At 43.9% G+C, this 24,257-nt stretch overlaps 1 protein-coding gene across 1 annotated transcript in view; it reads left to right on the top strand.

Moving 5' to 3' along the window:
- The window catches only part of Lrp8 (LDL receptor related protein 8), a 71,208-nt gene extending 48,690 nt beyond the window's left edge, over window positions 1–22,518 (top strand). The window contains exons 10-20 of the mRNA XM_010610420.2: window positions 126–300; window positions 2,536–2,763; window positions 4,265–4,383; window positions 4,608–4,747; window positions 6,162–6,303; window positions 7,616–7,768; window positions 8,534–8,758; window positions 10,971–11,039; window positions 14,424–14,596; window positions 15,632–15,808; window positions 17,867–22,518. Coding sequence (XP_010608722.1) covers window positions 126–300; window positions 2,536–2,763; window positions 4,265–4,383; window positions 4,608–4,747; window positions 6,162–6,303; window positions 7,616–7,768; window positions 8,534–8,758; window positions 10,971–11,039; window positions 14,424–14,596; window positions 15,632–15,808; window positions 17,867–17,905 — 1,640 coding nt within the window. The 3' untranslated portion in view covers window positions 17,906–22,518. The remainder of the gene's footprint in view (window positions 1–125; window positions 301–2,535; window positions 2,764–4,264; window positions 4,384–4,607; window positions 4,748–6,161; window positions 6,304–7,615; window positions 7,769–8,533; window positions 8,759–10,970; window positions 11,040–14,423; window positions 14,597–15,631; window positions 15,809–17,866) is intronic.
- The last annotated feature ends 1,739 nt before the right edge of the window (window positions 22,519–24,257 follow it).

Below are 24,257 nucleotides of genomic sequence, written 5' to 3'. Positions count from 1 at the left end.
CTGCTACCCAGTAGAGATTATCACACGGGAAAAAGCTGTCACACAGCAAACAAGTGGCAGAGTTTTGGTCGTCAGCTTCCCTGGCTTTTGCAGTGACCCTCTCTCTCAACTTCCCTGCTCGGCAGCTGGCAAGAGCCCGTCCCTGATCTTTACCAACCGGCACGAGGTGCGGAGGATAGACCTGGTGAGGCGGGATTACTCACGTCTCATCCCTATGCTCAAGAACGTTGTGGCGCTAGATGTGGAGGTTGCCACCAATCGCATCTACTGGTGTGACCTCTCCTACCGCAAGATCTACAGGTGAGTGGCCTGTCCCCTGCAGCAGGCCTGGGGAGGGGAGGCTGGCAGGAGAGGAAGGAGGCTTCTCCGAGTTGGACTTGGGAAAGGATGCAGGCTCGTGGTGGTGGTGGCACACCAGGACTTCACCCTGGGTGGGCCAGGGCTGAGAGTTCTGCTGGAGGAGCAGTTTTGAGCCCACACCCCCGGGCTGCGTCTGAGCACTGGTGGAGAAGTGCAAGACATAGGAACTGTTCAACCAAGGCCAAAAGAAAGAACTCCCTGGCTTAGTTCCAAAGCAGCTCACGTATCTGTGTGTCAGACCCTGTGGATTCAAAGATGACTCAGAACTGGTCCCTGGCTGGAGAATCCCACTTATGATATAGTGACTTCCATTACGGTGATGGTGTGGGGGGAGTGCAGAGACCTCTGGCCCAATCTGAGGGCTGAGAAATCCTTCTGAAAGGCAGAATTCCTGAAGCAGTGGATGATGGTGCTTGGGAGGCTCCTCACACACTCTAGGAGGTCACCTGCATGTCTGGACACCCTTGGGCAGCCCTGGCCTGTTTTGCTTGCGATCCAGTTGGCAGGACTGCTGATCACCAGACACCGAGTCACTGTTGAAAGAATGATGGGATGGACGGACGGGTAGATGAGTGGATGGGAGCAGATACACCGAGTGCTAGTCTCTGACAGCTGGATTCCTGCCTCCTGCCAGCGCACAGCCAGCTTCACTGAGTTCACATCCCTATACACAGAAACAGCCAGAGCAGAACCTGTCCTACAGCTAGGACTGGAAGAGGAGTTTTTTTGTTTTTGCTTTTTGGTACCAGGGCCTTTGCATTGGCCTATATCCCCAACTTTTTGTTTATTTGTTTTCTGAGAGAGGGTTTTGCTAAGTTGCTACATTGCCCGGGCTGGAAAGAACTTGTGATCCTCTTGCCTCGGCCTGGGATTATAGGTGTGTGCCACCATGCCTGGCAGGCAGAGGAGGACTTCGTGAGAGACCAAATATAGGGTGAGAGAGAAGAGTCAAGGTCAGCTTCTGCGTGGTTTGAAGAATTGCAGGTATCTCCAGTTTAGGAGTTTTGTGAATGATGCCGCTGCTCTGAGATGGGAAGCACTGGAGGAGGGCCGGGGTGAGGGGCTGGGCAGTCCGTGTTTAACTCAGGGGATGGAGTGAGGATGAATGGTTTGCACGCATCGAGTTCAGAGTGTCCATGCAACGTCAAAGGGCAGTCGGTTGGCTCTGCAGTCTGGACCTTAAGAGAGTAGTTGGAATGGAGAGTCAGAATTATAGACAGCAGTGGACACTGTGAAACCAGTCATAGAGAGAGGGTATGAGCAAGAAGAAAGCCTGGGAACAACAGTATTTGGGACACAAAGTCCAACTAATGGCGCCTTATGAGTATGTATGTATTACCAGCCCTCTGTCCATCCTCAGTGTACAGCCCCCCTTCAGGGCCTCTTCAGGTTGCACCATGACATCCTCCTTACCAGTTTCCTTGCCCTCGTTCCCTCCCTTTCCAATCTATACACTGCACAGGCGGCACTGTGATCTCCGATCACATTCTTGAACCTGCTTAGTTACCCATTCCCTCGCCTTCCCCTGAGGTAAAATCCCAGTACCTTAGCATGGAACCCAGAGCTGATCAGGATGTGGTCCCTGCCTGCATTTGTCTTATATCCCACAAGCCAGCTGTACTCCACTGAACACCTCACGATGCCAGAACGTGCTTACCCTGGGCATGTGCATGCCCTGTCTACTTTGCTGAACAGCTTTCTCTTTGCGCCCCTGGTAAACTAGTCCCCGGGGCTCCACTTCAAAGTCTTCTCTTGGTCTCCAGGATGGTGTGGTCTCCATATCCCTGCTGCCACAGCCTCTAATGCTTGGTGGAATTACCTTGTGTTATGCCTGGCTCCTGTCCCCCCACTAAATTGAATACCACTAGACCAGAGACTGTGCTGACTCAAGCCTGTATCCCTGCCCTGGAGGCCCAGGCAACGTGTTGAATGAAATTAGCCAAGTTCCTCTGAAAGCCACTTCCATGGCCTAGAAACAAGAGAAAGGGAGGGGCCTGGGATTTAGCTCAGTGGTTCTGCTGCTCGCCTCTCAAGCACAAGGACCCGAGTTCGATCCCCAGTACCCGCCCCCCCCAAAAAAAAAGAAGAAGAAGAGAAAGGGAAAGGTGCACAGGTAGCTGCAGATGGGCGCATGGGTAGAACATGTACCAATGGCCAGCTGTCATGTCTCCTAAGTGCCAACATGGACAAGGCCAGCGACCCAGCAGACCAGGAGGTCCTCATTGATGAGCAGCTGCACTCTCCAGAGGGCCTGGCGGTGGACTGGGTCCACAAGCATATCTACTGGACAGACTCTGGTAATAAGACCATCTCAGTGGCCACACTTGATGGTCGCCGCCGATGCACTCTCTTCAGCCGCGAGCTCAGTGAACCCCGGGCTATTGCTGTTGACCCCCTGCGAGGGTGAGTGTCCCTGCCAAACTTCTCATTCCCCCACTGTAGGCACTCAGTCATCACGTTTTTGTCACAAAAACTATCTTGAGGGCTCTAGAAGATTCTAGGCCTCTCAGACATAGGCCATCAAGAAGAAAGTAAGTCCCCCCCGCCCCGATACACACAAACACACACATGCGCGCACGCAGTTCTTTGGACCCTGGCCTTCAGGTTCTGTCCGGATCCCCTGCTCACCCATTTTATCACAGAACTGGAGCGACTTAGAGCACAGCAGGGCTCTGGAGATTGCCTGGTAGAAGCTCCTGGGACAGAGGTCTTTCCTCAGGTTGCTGCAGGTAGGCATCTGGCCGCTGCTTACACACTCCAGGGACAGCAGCTCATTTCTTCCTGTAGGTCCTATTTCATTATGAGGAGTCTTTGCCCACTGGAAGTGTTTTTTTCCCCCTCACAATCCCAAATCTGTCTGTCTCCCGTCCTGCACTGGCCTTAAGAGTTACATGGCATGCCTGCTGGACGGCCAGCAAGATCTGAGAACCAGGTCACTGGATCTGTTCTGCTCCCTGCTACCTTTATCGCACCCTCCCCACCTCGCTACCTCGTTCTGGCCATGCCTCAGGAATTCTGAACAGAACAGGACTCCCTCCGTTAGTGGAGATACCTTGAGATGCGTCAGATTTTTTAGTAGCTGTATCATATTAAGTTCACCAGATTCACTAACTTCTTCTATGTTAAACAAGGATGAGAAACTCTCTTCTTGTGAGCACCGCTGGTTGAGGCCAGGCACATGAGAGGGTATGTGAGGCTTTGGGATGGAACTCTCAGCTGCCATTTACAAAGCATGCCAGGTGCTCCCTTCCCATTTCTGGGCACTCTGAGAGATATTGAGCTAAATCATTAACCCTCACTTCAACCCTGTGTACTGTTCTCATGCAGAACTGGTACAGCCCTTGTGATATCCTGTCCCCTAAGCCATATGATTATGCCTACCTCTGATCCATGGTGGATCTGTCAGCATCCCTGCAGGAAACCTACTACATACTAAATTTAGATAATTGGAGGGAGTGTGATAAGGGGACTATTTACAAAGGAGTGTGTAAGGTTAGATGCACTGTCATGGATTAGTAGGCCTGAGGGTCATAGTAGGGAGCCTTGAGTTGGGAAGATCATCCACTTTCTCCTCTACAAACCGGAAAAGAGCGTTTACAAGGACTCTTCCCACACTGACCCTTCTCGGGCTCTGCTCCAAGCTGCCCCAAATGGGTGAGATGGGCTCACGGGCTGTTTAGCCAAGGCTGGGTGGACTGAGAAGAATCTAGCTTCCCTCGGGTTCTCAAATGAGCTGAAGACAGTGCCTACTAATTCTATGAGTTGGTACTTCCAAGGGATTTCATAAGGCTTTCTGGTGCTCACTAAGCATAATTCTCAGTTATTCTGTGAGGCATTGAGCCTTTGTGACTCAGACCACCCCACTCATGTCCCCACCAAGAACCAAACTGGGTTCTTCTTTCAGGTTCATGTATTGGTCTGACTGGGGGTACCAGGCCAAGATTGAGAAGTCTGGGCTCAACGGTGTGGACCGGCAAACACTGGTGTTAGACAATATCGAATGGCCCAACGGAATCGCCCTGGGTGAGCCCTGCCTCCTTGGTTTGGGGGTCCACTCTCACATCTGATCCCAGAGCCTCATGGGTTTTGTGTCTGGGTCCCCTCATGTTCCTTGATGGTTGTTGCTGTACACTAGGATCAGTATGAGGCTTAGGAATGTGGGCTGGAAGTGGGAACAGACAAGCAGAGAGCTAGGTCAGGGTCCCAGGTTTATGACCTGATCCCTCCTTGCCTTCTTCCTCCCCAAGATTTGCTGAACCAGCGTTTGTACTGGGTGGACTCCAAGCTGCATCAGCTGTCCAGCATTGACTTCAGTGGAGGCAACAGAAAGAGGCTGATTTTATCCCCTGATTTCCTGAGCCACCCTTTTGGGATAGCTGTGTTTGAGGTGAGCCCGGTGAGGGTAAGCATGGCCCCACAAGAAAGCTGCCTGGAGAAGGTTTCTTCAAACAGGACACTTGGCTCAGACTTGTCAGATGGAAACAAAGAAACAAGGAAGCCAGCTGAGGTGTTTGTACACAAATTGAAGGCTGCCTACATACAAAGGCTTTTCAATCTATTGCCTACCTGGCAGTGTTCCTTGCTCACTTCCCAAGAGCACTTTCTCAGAGCCCTTCCCTTAGGAGTGGTGCTTTCTCTCTGCACAATGAGTACCCAGTACTGTACCACATGTACTGCAGGTGCCCAATAAAGGGAGGAAGGGAAGAAGCAATGTACACTGTCGTAGAATTTTTCACTGCAGCAAATGGCTTAAGAGAGGCTATGCAGTACAGCACCCTTCTGTTGACCTTTGCTGTCATAGAAGTGAATCGGACACCATTCCAGTCTTCAGGAAGCTCCAGGAAGGTGAAGTCAAGCAAGGCCCTCTTGTGCCCTGACCCTAACAACCTTTCTTCTTGGGAATGAGGAAGCCAGAAACTACCAAGTTCCCACACAGCCACCTCGTGCATAAAACTAAGTGTCACCAAGGGGAGGGAAAGCAGAAGGACAGTGCTCTCTGGTAGGATCTGGCAGAGTTTTCTTGGAGCGGCTTCACCCAGCACTGCTCTGAAACTGTGAGCAGAGCTCCCCCTCTTAAGTCCAGCTCCTCCTTCAAGACAGGCGTGTTTGGATGCGTGTGTGTGTGTGTGTGTGTGTGTGTGTGTGCGCTTGAGTGTAGTTGTGGTGTGTGTCGAGTATAAGTACGTGCCACGTGTATCTATAAGTGCGTCAGAGTGGAAGTGTGCATTCCTGCATGTGCTGAACTTGGGAGCATAAATATGTACACCCGTATTAGACAAGCTTATTTAGGTACAAGTATGACTTTATTTGTAGATTAACACTTGGCCGTATATGTTCTGGATCTGTGTAGAAGGATATGTGGATTTACTTCTAATTTTGGATTTACCTTCAGATGTTTGTCTAGGTTTGTATCAGTTAAACCATGGGGACTTGTGTGTCTACCCAGGGGTTGTAGAGAGTCCAGCACCCTTTGGTGGCTCACACATCCCCTCCAGTCTTGGTCCCAGGCACCTTTAATAACTAAAGAGATTTCTGCTGGCTCTAGGAAGCAGGCATAAATTAGCATTAGTAGGTTTGTGCCCTGCAGGGCAAAGCACAGAATTACCAGATAATCCTCTAAGATAGAAACCAGGAGAGTTTACCTCAGATCAGAGGCTGAGACTCCCATTGAGAGTCTGGACAGGATGGTTCAGGGGAAAGGTCAGGGCAGTTCTTGTCACTATGGTTTGGGGCCAGGTTCTCAAGTTGACGTCGTAAGTCGAGACTCTAGGCTTCCTGTCCTCTGCATCTGCAACCCACAGGACAAGGTGTTCTGGACAGACCTGGAGAACGAGGCCATTTTCAGTGCAAATCGGCTTAATGGACTAGAAATCTCCATCCTAGCTGAGAACCTCAATAACCCACATGATATCGTCATCTTCCATGAGCTGAAGCAGCCAAGAGGTGAGCACTTCCTCTTCCCTCGCCGCTTGCCTCGATCCTGCCCCTCTGCTAGGCGGGCTGTATTCATATTTGTGTCACGACTCGGCATTTCCAGGAATAACAGCAATCTCTCTTGCTGCAGAATGCATTATCATCACATATTTTGTCTGCTCACCTCAGATCTTTGTGAACTAAGGCTGGGTATAAATAAATATGTAAATGTGCTCCCTACTCTTGGCAATACAGACTATGCATATTATCCTTATTCACAGTGAAGGAAACTGAAGTTCAGAGAGGTAAAATAATGTTAGCAGGTAGCAGAACTGAAACCTAAACACAGGTTCATCCAGTCCCAATCTTTCCACTATGACACATGGCTTCTCATTTGGTATTTGTACCCACTTCGCAGTAGTATAAACGTGTCCTAGGGCCACACGGTAAGTCAGCTTATTGGTTGGGAATAGAATTCAGGAATCCTTCTATTGAAGCAGGAATTCAAGATAAGCAATTCCCAGCCTTGGGCAGTGTCCCCCAGCACCACCTCCCTGCTCCCCGGTAGCTATAACTACTTGTTCTGATGCAGATAAAATTAATAATTATGTCCTGTAAATAAAGTTTATGACACACTGTTTTCATATGATTCATAAGACTGTCTTTTTCCAAGGCAGAGTTACAAAACTGTCTGCCCTTGTTCTGTTCCGGTAAACTCACTTGCGACGTCACTAGAAAGACTACTCCCTTGGACAAAATGTATAAAAGCTGAAACTTCTCTTTGTTCAGTGCTCAGCCATTTTAAACACAGAGTCCACTGAGCTAGTTTATATACCTTAGATAAGTCCTCCTGCTTCCCATTTGGTCTCTCCTGTCTCTATTCTGCGCCTCTATCACTAGGAAATAGTAATGCTAACTGTAGCTGAGGTGTTGGCTGCCAGGGTGAAGGTGATCAGATCAGTACCTGATTCTAGCTCCAGAAATTTAAATAAGAGCAATGGTGGCATGTGACAAAGGGGAGAAATCCCTCATGGGTTTTAGAGTCCATACTTCAATTTAAATTCTGTCTATAAAATTCCTAGAGAACAGTGTGGACAAGTTTGTTCTCTTTGAGCCTACATGTCTTTATCTGTCAGTGTGACACATAACACCCACCTGTCAGAATTACTGTAAGAATCGACTGAGAGTGGGAACAAAACACTAGGTACAGTGCTGGAAGGTGCCCCGTCAATGTGGTAGGGAAAGCGTATAGCGAGCAGAAGGGATGGGCCATTACCCTTGGGAGATGGGAGAACCCATCAGGTCCCATCTGTGCCTTAACTTGCCCTCTCTCTGCCATTAGGTGAAGATGCCTGTGAGCTGAACACCCAGCCCAATGGAGGCTGTGAGTACCTGTGCCTTCCTGCTCCTCAGATATCCAGCCACTCTCCCAAGTACACATGTGCCTGTCCTGACACGATGTGGCTGGGCCCAGACATGAAGAGGTGCTACCGAAGTAAGCAGGGCTTCCGGGAGGGGCGGCCCTGGCAGTGCCAGAGCCCACCCTGGGGTACAGCGTGCTCCGGGGTTCCCTCTGGCCGCTCTTGCCCTTGCATGCTCCCCTTTGTTTCACCTTCCTCAAATGCTCATGTCCTTGGCAGCCTTCTAAGGCTTTTTCTTCTCCCAAGAAAAAAAAGGCACATATAGATAAAATGTTTTTAATTCAATTTCAGGTGATTTCTGGAACCCCTTGGAAACTTGAAGTTCAGAACCCTTGGTCTCCACAGCTTCAGTTACTATTTACACACAGATTACTATGGATTTGTCTGTTTCTTATCTAGAACTGAAACACTGCATACAGCCCTTTCGCTGCACAATTTGGGCTAATAGCCAGAAAATATTTCAACCTAGAAATTATGTTTTATTTCCCACTTGCGATATACGGCCAAAGCCTTTTGTTTGAGCACAAGTTGGCTACATCATTTATGGTTTCCAGGTTCAGTCATTTAACGTGAAATAGAATTTATACCAGTGATATAACAGTATCAGAGTAAAATGCTTCTAAAATGACTCATTTTTATCCAGTCAAAGGGAAGTGCTTAGGACTCAGCTGAAAAGACCACAGCCCATTTAGGGGGATGAGGGAAGGCGTCACAGAAGTGGCATTTGAGCTAAACCTGGAGGTTGGCTTCCTATATTAATTCATAGAGGCAGTACCTTTTACCACTAAAGCAACAAAACACGCTCTGTTCAAGTGACCTCCGTGGCCTTTCCTTTCTAGCACCTCCATCTACCTCAACTACGACTTTAGCTTCTACTACGACAAGGACAGTAGCAGCCACCACAAGAGCCCCTGGAACCACTGTCCACAGCTCCACCTACCAGAACCATACTACAGAGACACCAAGCCTGACAGCTACAATCCCAAGTTCAGCTAGTGTCTCCAGGGCTCCCAGCATCAGCCCGTCTACCCTAAGCCCTGCAACCAGCAACCACTCCCAGCACTGTAAGGAAATGAGCTCTGCATTCTTTTATGACATGGGAGGGTCCTCCGGGAGCCAGGTTGGGGTGTGTGGGAAGAGAGATCACACAGGAGACGAAAATGTGTGTCTCTGAGGACGAAGCAGAGGGAATGAGAGTGCCAGCCTGCGATTTAGGAATCTTGGGTGGCCTTAACTCGATAGGGGGTCTGCGGGAAATCTACATCATATGTCTGAGCCTGTTTCTTCTCCAGCAAAGGGGAAATAGGATCCTCCCAACCTGTCTCACCAATGCCCAGAGAAGCAGAGGAGGAAGTGCTCACACAACCTCTGCTGCCTGGGTGTGTGTATGACTGTTTCATAAGTCACTCGTGTGGTGTCCCTCGTGGTTGGAAAGCTCTGATCTCAGTTCCCATCAGCCTCAGTGAGCTGCCCAGATGGTAACATCGGTATCCATGACCTGCTCGTGCCTATTTCGAAAGCTTGCTATGAAAGTAACTTAAGTTCACCACTTAAATCATCAGAAGCAGTAATTGTCACTGCTAAAACTGTTCTATTTCATTAATCAGAAAATACATTTTAATTGATTTAACCTGCCAGGTGCGGTGGCGCACACCTGTAATCTTAGCACTGGAGAGGCTGGGGCAGGAGGATTGCTGCAAGTTTGAGGCCAGTCTTGGCTACATAGTGAGTTCAAGGACAACCTGCACTGCGTAGTAAGACCCTGTCTAAAAATAATAATAATAAATAATAAATAAATAATTGATTTAACCTGACAAAGAGAGTTCATTTAAAAGGATAAACTTTTTTACATCCTTTTCAATACACAAATGGTCCAGAAACCAAGCATCCTGGCAACATCTTTCTGACCCCGACCTGTTTTGCTATGAGAATCCGGATTTCTGAGTTGAGGACTCACCCTGAAGTTTGGAGAGGCAGGTGTAATGTGTGTGAATTTCACCTCCTCTCATCTGGGGATAGAACCTCTGACTAGCCTCCCCCACAGGCAGAGGTTTAATACCCCTGTCCAGTGTTGTTTGGACCTGGACCAAGAGGATAGCAACATATCCACAGTTAGCTTTGTAAGCGGTGCAGGTCTTTCCCCGCCTGAATAGTTAGATTTATTTGAGATAACTTGGAGAAACAGACACATTGAAAGGACAGAATCCAGACTATTGCCAAAGAGCAGTCACCTTCTCACTCAGAGTGAATGCCTCAGAGGGCTTGTTAAACTGTAAAGTACTGTCTAGATTTCCTAATGAAGATGATTGTAAGAGTAAGATGGCACAACATACTTTAAAAAGTACAGTGCATTTTCCAGGCACTTTTCAGTTTAGAATGCGCTTTTACATCCCTTGTTAAATTTACCCGCAACTCACCACGCTTTTTGAACTATGCAAGGCTGTACCAGGTATGGTGCTGAGTATTTTAAATTAGTTATCTTATTTAATCTTTACACTTTCCTAGGGGGTGGATAACAACATTGTCCCTATTTTCAAAATAAATAAGTATAGTATCATATATTCAGAGTCTACCATAAACATGTATACACACTTTAGCAGTTTGCTACATTGATTAAAAAAAGTCTGCAAGCTAATGGCCACCACTTTGAGCACCTCTTGTAATTGTAGAGGCCAAAGGTAACTTGTATTCATCTTCCTAAAGTGTACATTTTTTGACAGACTCTGTATATGAACTGTATACAAGGTCAATGAGTAGTAATGGGATTCTACAAGTAATGAGTAGTAGAAATGGGATTTGAACCCAAGCAGTCTGCTCTAGGAGCCTATGCTCTTGAGTTTTCGACACTCTTATGTCCTAACTTAATTACTTAGAGAAATTAAGCTAATAATGCTAATGGACGGACAGACCACCGAAAACAACAGAGATAGTGCAACAAATCCTGGCTGAAAAGCACAGTTGATCCAGTCAGTCAGCAACATGCAGACCTAAGTGCTTGCCCTACCGTGTACAACCCCAGCTTTTTACCACTGTGATGCTGAGGGGAGGGTATGGGATTTGGGTCACAAGTCCTGAGTTCAAGTCCAGCTGAACCACTTATTTGTAAGATTCAATTTCCCCACCCCTCTTCTGCTTGTCTCAAGGGAGTTTTGTTAGGATCGGGCAGACACATCCTTTTAGAATGAGGAAGAGGAAAAGCTGTTGATTAGTTCTTACTGTTTGCGGCAAGTCAGGGCTTGGATTCACAGTGATAGGGCAAATGTTTATGTTTTGCAGATGGAAATGAAGGTAGCAAGATGGGCTCAACCGTCACTGCTGCTGTCATTGGGATCATTGTGCCCATAGGTGAGTGTGGCCCCACGACCCTGGGGAGAAAAGAATCCCTGCCCAGGACTTGGGGAAAGGCACTAAAAAGGATAGAGAATTTGGCACATTGACCTGTCTCATTGACTTGTTCTGCCTCAGATTTCCTGCTTCCTTCCAGGCCTGATTTAATTTGGTTTTTAGCATAGCATACAAGGTTTCAGGATCCTGGTCATAGGGAACCCACCCAGCTGCATCTCTCCCTGCCACTCCTTCACACTGGGCACTTCCACCACGTGAAGACCAAGTGGACACTCCCTGGGGACAAGGCTTACAACTGGCCTGCCCCTTCCTCCTAGTGATGTCTGGTGCATGATAGGAAATTAAATAGTTATTGCACTTGAGTACTTGAATAGGTCATACTCCTTTCTTACTCTTTGATTTTCAACAAACATTTATCAAGCAGTTTCTATATGTTAACCAGTGATAAGGGGAAGGAAATTGCTAAAGATGAATAAGACTTGGTCCTGTCCCATAAAAGTTAAATTTGTTGAAGAGACACATGAAACATAAGTTAGTTATGACATGGTAAATCCTAAGATTAAGCTATGTGCCTTTAAGGTTATACAGAGGAAGCACTTAAGTTAAACTGGAAGAGAAGGAAAGAGGACAGGGAAGGTTTTCTAGTGGCAGTGATCCTTGAGCTGAGTCAGCCCAGTGAAGAAGGATCAACAACAATCCAAATAGTAAAGACAGCATATGCAGGAGAGTTTAGAAATGGCATGGACCAGAACATAACATCAGTTAAGATCTCACACGGAACCACAGAGCTGATTCATTCTCCTACATGATGTTCACATAGTCTCGCATACATCCTGTCATACCAACCTCATCTCGGCAGTATTTTGGAATTGTGATTGTCCGCTCAGGAGTTTATCTCCTTTACTTGCCATGAATATTTTAAGATGAGAAACTTCTCAGTGTAGTGGTGAGTTAGTAAATGTGTTAAAACTTCTCCCCTGTTCAATACACTGTACCAAGTGCTAAGAATGCAGGGAATAAAAATTTTAAGAACTTTCAGTTTTTAACGAGGGTTAATCATAAGTCATACAAAGTAGATGTTAATACATATTATAATTTGCCATAACAGAAGCATGATAAATAGTGGTACAATATTCCTGTGGAAGTAACTCCGAGAGTTCTTCTGGAGAGGATGGCATTTGAATTGGCCTTGAAAGTCTCCAGCAGAAAATATATGGTGAGAGGACCATTATTCCAGGCTTATTTGAGTGGACTGAGTGAAAAACAAATAACCCCATTCCCACCATACTGGGCTTTGTAGAAGAGCCATGCATGCTTTTTCACTGATACAGTCTAGCCTGATATCATCTATTTTAAGTTTCTGCTAATCTAAGGGGTGAAACATGAGTATTATTTCCCTGAGAAGTAGAGTAATTTTCATAAGCTTATCGGCCATTTGTTTACATTTTATCCTTTATTTTTTATTTACTTTTTATTGGTGCTCAGTATCAAACCCAGGGCCTCCTGAATGCTAGGCAAGTGCTGTAACACTGAGGTACTCCGTAGCCCATTTCATCCTTTATGAATTGCCTATTCACAGTCTTATTTTTTATTGGTTGTATTATTTGTAGAAATATTTATACATTATTAATATTAAAATTTGTATAAAATATATGACAAGTATTTTCTCCCAGCCTGACACTAGGTTTTTAAATTTCTTTATGGCATCTTAATTTAAAAGTTTTAAGTATTAGATCTCTTAATCTTCTGTTGTAGGAGTTCTGGATTTTGTGTCTTGCTTAGGAAGGTCAGCCCCTCACTCTGAATTATTGAAATATCTCCTGATATTTTCTACATACCTATCTTTTTTCTCTAAAAGCTTTTTTTTCTTCTGTACTGGGGTGGGGATTAAACACAGGGCCTCACATGCAAGCATTCTATCACAGAAGTATGTCCCCAGCCTCCCAAACCATTATTGAATGGTCCATCCTTTCCTTCTGAGTTATCACCTTTCTTTTGAGCTATATTTCTATACATACCAGACTTCACTCCACAAATTATCTATTTTTATATACAAGTTAACAGTACCTGCTTACAACATATTTTTGATTTCTAAATGAACTTCAGAATAGTCATATCAGTTGTATAAAAACCATGATGGAATTTTTAATGAGATTGCTTTGGATATATAGATTTATGTGGGGATAAAGTTTCCCATCCAGGAACATGACATCTGTTTATTTCAGTTTTCTGTTATGTTCCTGTAGTAGAATTTTCTAGATCACAGAGGACTTATATATTTTTTGTGAGGTTACCCCAGGTATTTTATAGTTTTTGCTGGGCTATTATGAAGACGTTCTTATTCCATTATATTCTCTTATTGGTTATTGGTAAAACGAAAGCTATTGATTATTTTATGTTCATTTATGTTCATTTATGTTGACTCTTGGTGAACTAACATTATTTCTAACTGTTATTCACCTGTTTCATACAACATCTGCTAATAATATGTTATATATATATATATATATAAACATCCATTGATTATAATACGGCTTTTTCCTTTTCCTATATTTATATGCTTCAATCTTCAATTTTTTATCTGTTTGTATTGCACAGCTCAATCTCTGGGACAATAAATAGGAGCAACAGTGAGCATTCTTGTCTCATTCCTGTCTTTAATGAGTATCAGTTATTGAAATCTTATTCAAGTAGCAACCCCTGGAGAGCATCCTGGATAGGTGATCGTCCAGCCTTCACCAAAAGGCTCCAGGCAATTGCTTACTAACTGCTTTGCCCAGCTCTGCTGTAGAGTTTCCTCTTACTCATTACTGTATTCCTTCTGTGTTATCCTTCTGTGACCTCTTCTAGAAACGTTCCTCATCTGGTGGAACCCCAGCTTTGGAAAGAAATATTCTATCCCATCCCCCTCCACCCTCCAATTTGGTGAGGGAATGGTTTTTTAGTGATCCAGGGAAGCAGCAGCACTGGGGCAAAGGTATAGGCAATAAATCCACCCATTCATTTAGCACCTGACATTGAGCAACTCCCCAGTGCTAGGTACTGGGCACAGAGAGCTAAATGAGACAGTTCCTGTCTTTAAATGGCTCAGTCTAGTTGGGAGTAAATATGTGTAATGTAAAACACTGTGGCCTAAAAGTGCATATAAGGGAGCAGACTCTGCCTAGAGAAGCTGGGGGAGACTTCCCATTTAAGCTGGATCTCAAAGGACAAGAGGTTACTGGAAGAAAGAGAGAAAATCTTCCAAGCAGCAAAGGAGATTGCAGAAACACTGCCTGTGGAGAAAGGGGTGGTAATATTTGAGAGATGGCAGTATCTGCATGGATGTCTGGACAGTGGGCTGGAGATCCCTGGATGTCCAGTGTAATGTGTCCCTTCCTCCAGTGGTAATAGCCCTGCTGTGCTTGAGTGGCTACCTGATCTGGAGAAACTGGAAACGGAAGAACACCAAGAGCATGAATTTTGACAACCCAGTCTATAGGAAAACAACGGAAGAAGAAGATGAAGATGAGCTCCACATAGGGAGGACTACTCAGATTGGCCATGTCTACCCTGCAGTAAGTATTCTTTGCTGGGAGAATTTCTTCCTTTCCCTCCTTCCCTCCCTCCTTTCCTTTTTAATTCCTTCAGCGTTTATTAAGAACCTACCACGTTCCAGGCACCGTCTAGACCAGTGATGGCGAACCTTTTAGAGCTTTGAAAGATACAAATAGCCCACTGTGGCACATGTGCCATAGGTTCGCCATCACTGCTGTAGACCCTGGGGAACAAAGACATGCTGAGGTATGTGGTTGGGGTAGCAGGGTAGCAGGAACACTTTGTACCTAGAGGCTCTTCTTGGCAGTAAAGAAGCCAAATGTCTTCCTTTCTGCTGAGTAATTTTCAGAACCTTTGTCCTGATAGAGTAACTGGCCATTTAATTTAAATGTAGTCATTTCAACAAACATTGTATGCCAGTTATATGCCAAGCACCGTGTTAGGCATCAAGTGTTCAAATGTAAGGAACTACTTGTTCCCAAGTTTCTGGTGGGGGGGACTTAGAGATACTCAGGTATAATTTTACAACTGTGTGCTAAGTGCCATGATGGAAGCTCAGGAGTCCCTTCCATGAAGCTTTCTCCAGCTTGCTTTGTTCTCCCACAGTCCCCTGGGCCTCTCTCCATCCCAGCACCTGTCATACTGTAGTCCGTCTGTTTTACCTAGTGGTCTCTCCACTAGAACAGAGCAGGATCTGATCTGATTAGTCTGTCTTCCTGGCACCCAGTGCAGCATAGCTGACTTTCAACAAATTATCTGTTGAACAAATGATGTGGAAACATCAAGGGAATTATTAAGTCTGTCTGGGGAAATGGACAAGAAATGCCTCACAGAGAAGTAACAGATGTACTGTATTTGAAAGATTAATGGCAGTTTTCCAGACAGAAGAGGGAAGTGGTATTGCAGCCAGAAGCATGTGCAGAGGCTTAGTCAAAAAGTATGGCTTGCTGGGGGAACAAGGACAATGAAGGGACTTGAGCAGGTTTCACTGCTGTATGGCAGAGTCAGGGGGCTGAGTGTGACCTCAGAGGTCATCCGGTCCATCCCCCTGTCAGGCAATCAGAAGCTTTGATCGCCCACTGTGGGCAGAGCCCTGTCTTGGGGAGACCAGAGAACTGGAAGACCCAGCCCCTGCCCTCAAGGAGCTTTTTGTCTTGCCGGGGGAACCAAAGTCACAGCTGCACCAACTCCCGAAGAACCCTCTTTCCGAGCTGCCTGTCGTCAAGTGCAAGGTAGGGCAGAGCCACTCTGACCTTGAGGGGCTGGTGAGTGAGGGCCTGAACCTAGGCAGGTGCAACCCATCCTAGAAAGCTTCGTGGTCTTGGAAGGCTGTAAACTGTAAAGTGAGTGTTGGGTAAGGAGGAAACGGGTTTGCCACAGACAAAGGAAATGGGCACGCAGAAGAAGGTGAGTGACTGCGGGGCAGACAGAAATGCTGCTGAAGCAAACTGTTCATAGAAGGGAGACAGGGAAGATGAAGGTGAACAAGCCAGGAGGATTTGCAAATGGCCTTGAGGATCTTTCACCTCAACCTGTCCAGGCAAACAGCTGCTTAACCAGTTTTTAGAGATCAGAAAAAGCACAGTGCAGGAAGCATTGAGCTTGGGGTGAAAAGGTGACTCCCAGTCCCACCATTCTATAGCCTGTAGTCACTTATGTCTCTCTACTTTTATTTGTAAAATGAAAATAATCGCATTCCTTCTGCCTCAGAAGTTTGGAAAGTTTAAGGGAGGTAGCACATATGAGAGCACTTCGTAAATTACAAAGCACTTTATACTTGTGAAGTGGCCTGTTTCAGAGAAGGAAATTACCCAGAAATCACCCATGTAACTTCTAGCCCAAGTAATCTCTTGCCAGTGGCATAAAAATAGAGATTATAGTGGGGAAATTAATATTTCGGGAGCACTTACGTGTCAGACACTGTTCTCAGCATTTCACATACACTTTCTTATTTAGAGTCCCTATTATCAGCCCCATTTTGCAGATGAGAAAACTGAGATTCATAAATTGAACAACTCACTGCAGATCATACTAGGAATTGGCAGGGTCAAGAAGTAGCAGAACCAGAAGTCAAATTCTACAGAGACCAATGCTCTTCCCACTATCGTGGGATAAACAGCCTTGAAAAGCTCTGGAACTCAGAATTCTGAACTACGTGTTTCCTGGTCCTTTCTCACATAGCTCTGCCATCACTGCTGAGGCCTGTCTTTGGCATAGAGATTTGTATTGTGGAGACTGGGAGGGTGGCTGCACTAAAAGTCTTAAAGGTCTTTGTCAGAGGAGCATAGCCATGGCATTCATGGAAAACCACAACCCAAAGAGGACTTGAAAGGGAGTGGAGTTTCTTTTAATCCTATGTAGGAAGATGTTGTTATGCTGCTTAGGTTGATGTAGAATCTTTCAAACCGCATAAGTGTTATGTAGTATATTAAATACTCTATGTGCATTGTTTCATTTGGTTCCCTATCAATCATAGGAGGTAGGTCCTATTATTCCCATTTGACAGATGGTGAAACTAAGGCCCAGAGAAGTTAAGTGGCTCACCCAATTCACGTGGCTATGAGAGAAATAGTGAAACTTGGGTCTGTCTAAAGAAGGGTGCCCAGGAAATGGAAGAGTAGCAAACAAGATCATGTCAGGACCAGCTGGGGGAAAGCTACAGGTATATCTTGGAGGGGAAAGAAACAGTATGAAGGGAAAGAGGATTCAAACACGGTCTATAAACTTCAAGGTTTATCATTAGGAAAGAATTTAAATCCACTGTCCACAGGAAAGACTGACTCAGGAGTTAGTGGACTCACCATCTAGGGGCCAACCATTTGTAGCAGAAGGGAGTGTGGCATTCAGTGACTGGGAAGTAGAGATGAGGGAGAGAGGGCTGAGTTTAATTCAGACTTCTGTTTGAAAGGGTACAGCATGTTACTACCTAATTGTGAGTAGCATCCAGGGGACAAGTTGCTCACAGTCTGGGATTTAACATTTAACAAATTAACCCACTGAAGTTGACCCAACCTAAAATCCTATAAGGGAGAAAAGTTTAGATCTTCGCTGCCCTCTTACAGAGACAGGATAGAAGGATGAAAGCAGCAGCAGCTCTGGGATCATCCAAAAGAAACATTACTCAGTGAATGTTTTCTCATCTGTAAAATAAGTATCATAAGTCTTGTCTTTTGGCATAATTTGAAGATTCTGTGAGCTAATACCTGTAAAATGATAATATATCTGATACTTTAATAATAAGTAGTAGGTCTTACGGATCTAATGCTGTTGTCTTTGGTCTATCTCCCCAGCGAGTGGCACTAAGCCTTGAAGATGATGGACTGCCTTGAAGATGGGACCTCCCACTTTGTGCCTCCTGGAGTTCAGTCCCATGCACTGCTCTCTCTGGATGATGTATGAGTGGTTGGATGAGTTTCTATGTATGGGTCTGTGGGAGTGAGTATGTATGTGTGTGTTTAACTTTTAAAAAATTTTATGTTGCGGAAAGGTAACCACAAAGTTATGATGAACTGCAAACATCCAAAGGATGTGAGAGTTGTTATATGTATAATGTTTTATACACTTTTTAACGGTTGCACTACCCATGAGGAATTCATGGAATGGCTACTGATGAGTGACTAACATGATGTACATAAGCAAACGGGGGCCAATGGTACAGTACCTTACTCATTCTTTAAATACTATATTTACAGAGGATGTTTGATTTGGGGGGGCTTTTTTAGGTTTTGTTTTTGTAAATAAAGTGATTATGCTTTGTGGCTATCCATCAACATAAGTTAAAAAAAACACTTCAACTCTCTCCCCCATTTAGATTATTTATTAACATATTTCAAAAATAAGATTAGTTCTATAATTTAGAGAAGTGAAAGTATTTATTTTTGGTATGCTTGGCCCATCATGCAGACTATGTGTGTGTGTTTGTGTATGTGTGAGAGAGAAAAACCTGTAGAGAAGAGGCACATCTATGGCTATTGTTCAAATACATAAATTTATTTTAAAACTGTCCTTGAGAAGGGTACTTGCAGTTTTCGGAGAACCCTTGGAAGTGACTCAGAAAACTGATAACCATGGTTTGTGCAAACGTGTAGTGGAAGAGGCAGATCTTTGCACCTGTGGCTGCTGTGACTCCCACCTGGGCTTTCTTTTTTGTGGCTAAAGTCAATGTACAGATGCCATATTACACAGTGCTAGAAGTTCTAATCAGAGCAAAAGACAGAACACACCTGCTTCTCAGAACAAGCAAATCCTTGTTTTAAAGTTCAGCTCTTTGAGTAATTTCTTTAATTTCCATCAGGACACTGGGGTTGAATCCAGTAGGCTTCCTCTGAAGCTCCCTGAAGCATGCCATCCTTACAGAGCTAAGTGGAGATGTTTCTGGAACAGCCTGGGTTTACTGTACAGACTGGCTCAGACATCAAATCTCTGAGACATGCTGTGGATAAGGATAAAGATGGTGGAATAGATTTTATTACATCTCCATTTCTCTCTTCCCCTCACTCTCTGCCATTTCTTTCAGCTGGGGGAAGCATTTTAAAGTTAAGAGATAGGTTTCTTACTATATAAAAAGTAAATTTTGGCTCAAGTCAGAAAAGGTGACCAAACGTGAAGTTATATTTGAGGGGAAATGGCATATGCAATATTATAGCATATTGGATAAATATGTTCACACAGGGATTTTATTGCTTTGTAAATAAAAGGAAAAACTCTGGGTATATGTATAGATTTTTTTTTTTAATGGACACCTTTGCTTTTCCTTGGCCTCAGGTGAGGTGAGGAGAAGTGTGATTTTCTATCTGTGGGGTCTACAATTGGACACATAATCCTGCAGTTCCAGAAGGAATTCAGTTGCACTGGCTTTCTCATCCAAAATGTGCTCTTTAACTCTGCTGTTCTGCCACTTCATTCCTGCTAAACAACCAGGATGTGTTTGGCTTAAGTAGGAGCAGACGACCTGTATCTAACCTTAACATACCTGGAACTTGACATCCTTAAGCAATGTGTCCCTCATCCTACCCTCCAGCACACCCCCAACTCTGAAGCTTGGATGTCTCACCAGCATTTTGAATTTCTGGGCAGACAATCTGGCACTCTATCATCCTGTTCCTAGGACCTTGCTCTACGTCACTGACGGTCTTCTAACCTCTAAGAAAACAACCATGTTTCAGAACGTCCAGGGCATTATGCTTTACAACTTCTTCATGGTATACATGTGTTTGATGGTCCTGAGCCACTAATTAAGAGGGTAAATGCAGCTGACCTAGACCCATACCAAACAAAATTTTAAGAACAGGTGGCCAACTCCTATGGAGCTTAATCACAACTATTCTTTCAAGAATGGAAAGTAAAATTATTTTTGACAAATGATGAAAATGAAGACACTGAAATTTATATAAGACAAGTGACTTTTTCTGTAACATGCCTCCAAAGAAACTGAATTTCCAAGGGAAATTAAATAACTGGCACAGTTTTAAAATTTTCAGTCTGATCCTGTCCTTCACAGAAAAGAAAAAAAAAAAAAAAGATAATAAGGTCAGGACTTGCAGCCTGAGACCTCAAAGTGATGAAATTCACAATTCTCTCAAGAGACATTCCTATTTCCTGAATATGCTACAACTGCAGTTTGAAAGAGGCAGCTATGGGAGAAATCTACAAGAAACAAATGGAGAAATACATGTTTGGATTGCAGGAAATCAGATGAAATCAGAGGAGTCAGATCTACTTTCCTCCTATTCTTGGAGGCTTTTTGAGCCTTGTTTGAGATACAGTTTCACTTCCATTGCTCCCCGCTTCCTCATGCATATGTATTTACAGCCAACAACAAATCATGAAGTCATTGGACTATAGATCTAGAAGAAAGCTAAGAGATAATAACAAGAGGGCAGTAGACAATATTTCCTTTATTTTTAAAAAAAAGAAGTTAGCCTAGTCCTTTTCCTCCCTTTCCTTCTCCAAGAGACATCTCTGGACTCCCTGAACATTTTTTTCAAACCTGCTTCCAATCCTGTGGCTGAATTTCTGGTGGGATTTGTTTTTGGGAGAAAAGGCCTTCCATAAACAGGAAAAACCAAAACTTTATTTACTCTTGATAGCACAATTACATTTAAAACAGATTGAAATGATTGTAACCTCAGCTAGCAAAAAGGAATTAAGATTGGATTTAAATTTATGTCAATTAGTATTACCTATCCTTTCAGTTATCTCTATGTGATTGCAGTACAGTATATTCATTTCCTAAAACCACTTATTAGCTGTCGACAGTATACCAGGCACTGCAGATGTGAAGGTTAAATGTTTCCTTTCCTTACAGATCTTACAGTAATGGCAGAGGAAGACATTTGTGGATACAAAAAAAGGGATTCCATGTAGAGTACTGTTAGGAAACAAAAAATGGGGAAACAGGGTCATTCTACCTGAGGAGAGGAAGAATGGGGTCATTATAGGAGAAGTGACCTTACGCTAAGACTTGAAAATTAAGAAGGGTTGTCTAGGCTACTTCCAGCAGAGGAAACACCGAGCTTTGAAGCATGAACCAGCATGGGAACATTAAGGAACTGCATGTAGTTCATTATAAGTGGAATGAAAGACTCAAATAGACTTAGAAATGAGGCTGAATGGAAAGACAGGTTCAACATAAGCACTTTATAAAATACTTATATTTGATTTTTTTATTTAATCAAGCAAACATTCTTTGGTCATTTATTTTGTACAGGGAACTAAGTGGAACTTAGGATGTGTTGCCAGCACTTTGCAGGTGTAACATTCAGCCTCAAGCTTTCCAGTGGCCACAGGGAAATGTTGGTTGCTTTTCATATATGAGTCAGATTTCTGATACAGTTAATCAAAACTAATAAAAGGGCAGTGAGATTTTTACAGAAGCATGTCATGTCAAGACCCTATTAGATTTTCTTATCTGTGAGAAAGGAAACTGGAAATTTGAATGAAATAGTCTGGAGAGGGGATCCCAATCATTGTACAGTCAGGCACTATTGGGAAATGGGGAGAGGGCCATTTGGATCCCCCAGGTATGTGAACCCCCCTAACTCAAACCATATACTCATCATTTCACAGAATATAAGTGAGTTAGCAGTTTAAAATTTCAGAATAATTTCCTTTAATAAATGCATGAAGATAGATAAGCATCTTCTCACAATATATTTTTAGAGAATTTTCAGGATGTGAAGATTTTAGAAGGTAGAGGATTACAGTTTCAAATTTTCAGTTAACTTTAAAAATCAGGAAACTCTTCACTCAGGCTGTGCACCGTGTGCACAGTCAAGAATCAGCAGAAACCCTCTGTATTTGCAAACACTTTGTGCTATAAAAAGTAATTTTAAAAAAACCCACCTGTATAAATATATATATATTTAAAGACAAGGTTTTGATACTTTTTTACAAAAATTACAAGATAAAACAACTGTACAGATCATGTGCTTTTAAAACAGCATTCTGTTCTATAGAACCTTGTTAATTTGGGGGTAAAGTACTGGTTTGTAAACTCCATCCTATTGTATACTAATGGACTTTCCTTATTTGTCTCCCGCACAACCCCAAATTACCGTATTTGATGTAACAATCAGGCATGTTAGAACGTTCGGTCACCCTAAACCGTCACTGCTCTGTCTTGTCTTCTGGAGTTCCGTTAGCTTCTGTACTGGTGCCCTCGGCAGTCTGGCTTCTCTTCCAGGGGCAGAGTGACGGGAGGTGGTGTGCTGCATCTCACTAGCTGTACTGACATCATCTTGGTGAACTGAAAACCAAATATCGACATCTGTAAAATCAGTACACTTTCTAGAAAGAAATTAAATCAATTTTTTAAAACCTTTAAGTGTTGTTTCATTGTGATGTTTTAATGAGGGGGCTGAACCATCACTAATTGAGACCTTAATGTGTACTAGAAATTCTACATAAATGTCAACCTCAGCAACAACCTTACAAGATAATACCAATACTATCCACCCTCGTAGTATAAATGAGGAAATGGGTAAAATAACTGCCCAAAGCCTCAGTTACATTTAGCCCCAAAAAGCAACTTCCATGTAGTGTTCTCTCCATAGATTTTCCTTTTCTGTCTCTGGCTGACCCATGTTTGTCCTTGAGTACTCCACTTAGGCAGTCCTCCTTGCTTCCATGTTTACCTATTGGCATCCCAATACACACACACCTCCCATGCCACTGAGGTTTTACCAAGGTCATCCAGAACCTCCATTATAAATCTTGTAAACATTCAGTTATTTTCCTTGACCTGGATATGGTATTTAGTATTCTGCTCCCCACCCTCACCATTGACCTCAAGACCTTGTGCTTGTGAGGCAGGTGTGCCACTGAGCTCAATCCCCAGCCCAATATTCTTTTCTTGGAATACTCTTGTTTTGGTTTCCATGGCATCCTACTTCACATTTTCCCGCTACCTCTGGCCATATTTTAGTGCACCTTGCTTAAATTATGGTATTCCATCTCAAACCCATTCAAACTTCTATTTCCATTGCCACTACCTAAGTATAGGTCACTACTGTCTTATGTTACCACCGTTATGGGTTATTTTTACAACTGTTTACTGAATTTACTTCTAATGCTTCCATTTTTTTAACCCAACCTACAATGTGGCATCCTGTTCTTTCTAAAATGTATTAGTCATAGCAACACCACCTCTCACTTTCTTGCTTAAAGGTCTTCAACTGCTTCCCTTGCGTTAAAATTCAATATTCTTGGGGCCAGGGATTTAGCTCAGCAGCAGCACCATGCCTGCCTTGCAAGTACCATGCAAGGTCCTGAGTTTGATCCCCGGTACCAGAAAAAAAAAAAAAAATCAGTATTTTTTAATTTACTCAAGCTTTTTTTGGGGGGTGGGGGGGTTTCAGACAGGGTCTCACTACATAGTTGAGACTGATCTGGAACTCACTATGTAGCCCAGGGTGGTCTTGAACTCACAGTGATCCTCCTGCCTCAGCCTCCCGAATGCTGGGATTACAGGGATGCGCCACCACACCCGGCTCTTACTCAAGTTTTTTAATGGGTCTTACAAAGGTTTACTCAAGACCTTTAATTGGCTTCTGTCCCTTTTCCAACCTTAACACCTGCTCCACTATATTTTAATCACATAGTGCTGGGCCCTGTGTCTGGAAAAGTTCTTTCAGGAAGGCTTTCTCCTTCCTCTAGACTGGATAAGGAGCCATGCCATATGCTTTCAGTGTAGAGTAGTCAGTGCTTCCTCTACTCTATTGGTAACCCTTATTCCTACATTGCCTTTGTTTTTACTTGCTCCCCCGGGGGGGGCTGTATAAAGATCTGTGTTTCTAACATTGTGCCCCCAGTACATGATACCTAGTTCTCAATAAATGATGCCAAATTCAACACTGCAGACATACAAAGCATACTCTTTCAGCTATGTTGTCTCGTGTCCAAAACTGGATTACTTTACAGGCTGTTGAGTCAAATGTCCTTTAAATTCTCAGCATTTTTATTTGCAACATCTGCTGATGCCCAGATTAACCTATTACATTATAATTTTACTCTTGGAAAACCACCTAATGACAATTGGTGGATGTCTCTGTATTTAACTCCAATTATCACCTCAAGATTGTTGTGATTGCCAGATAGGTTCCGCTGCCTGTCGGACAAGCACAAGGGCCCTAGTTCGATCCCGGGTACCAGAAAAAAAAAAAAAAAAAAAAAAAAAAAAAA

The sequence above is a fragment of the Fukomys damarensis genome, unplaced genomic scaffold (genome assembly GCF_012274545.1).
Source record: "Fukomys damarensis isolate Sample0158 unplaced genomic scaffold, DMR_v1.0_HiC HiC_scaffold_23, whole genome shotgun sequence".
Lineage (NCBI taxonomy): Eukaryota > Metazoa > Chordata > Mammalia > Rodentia > Bathyergidae > Fukomys > Fukomys damarensis.
Note: the sequence above shows the minus strand (reverse complement) of the source record. Positions and strands in the feature narration are given on the sequence as shown.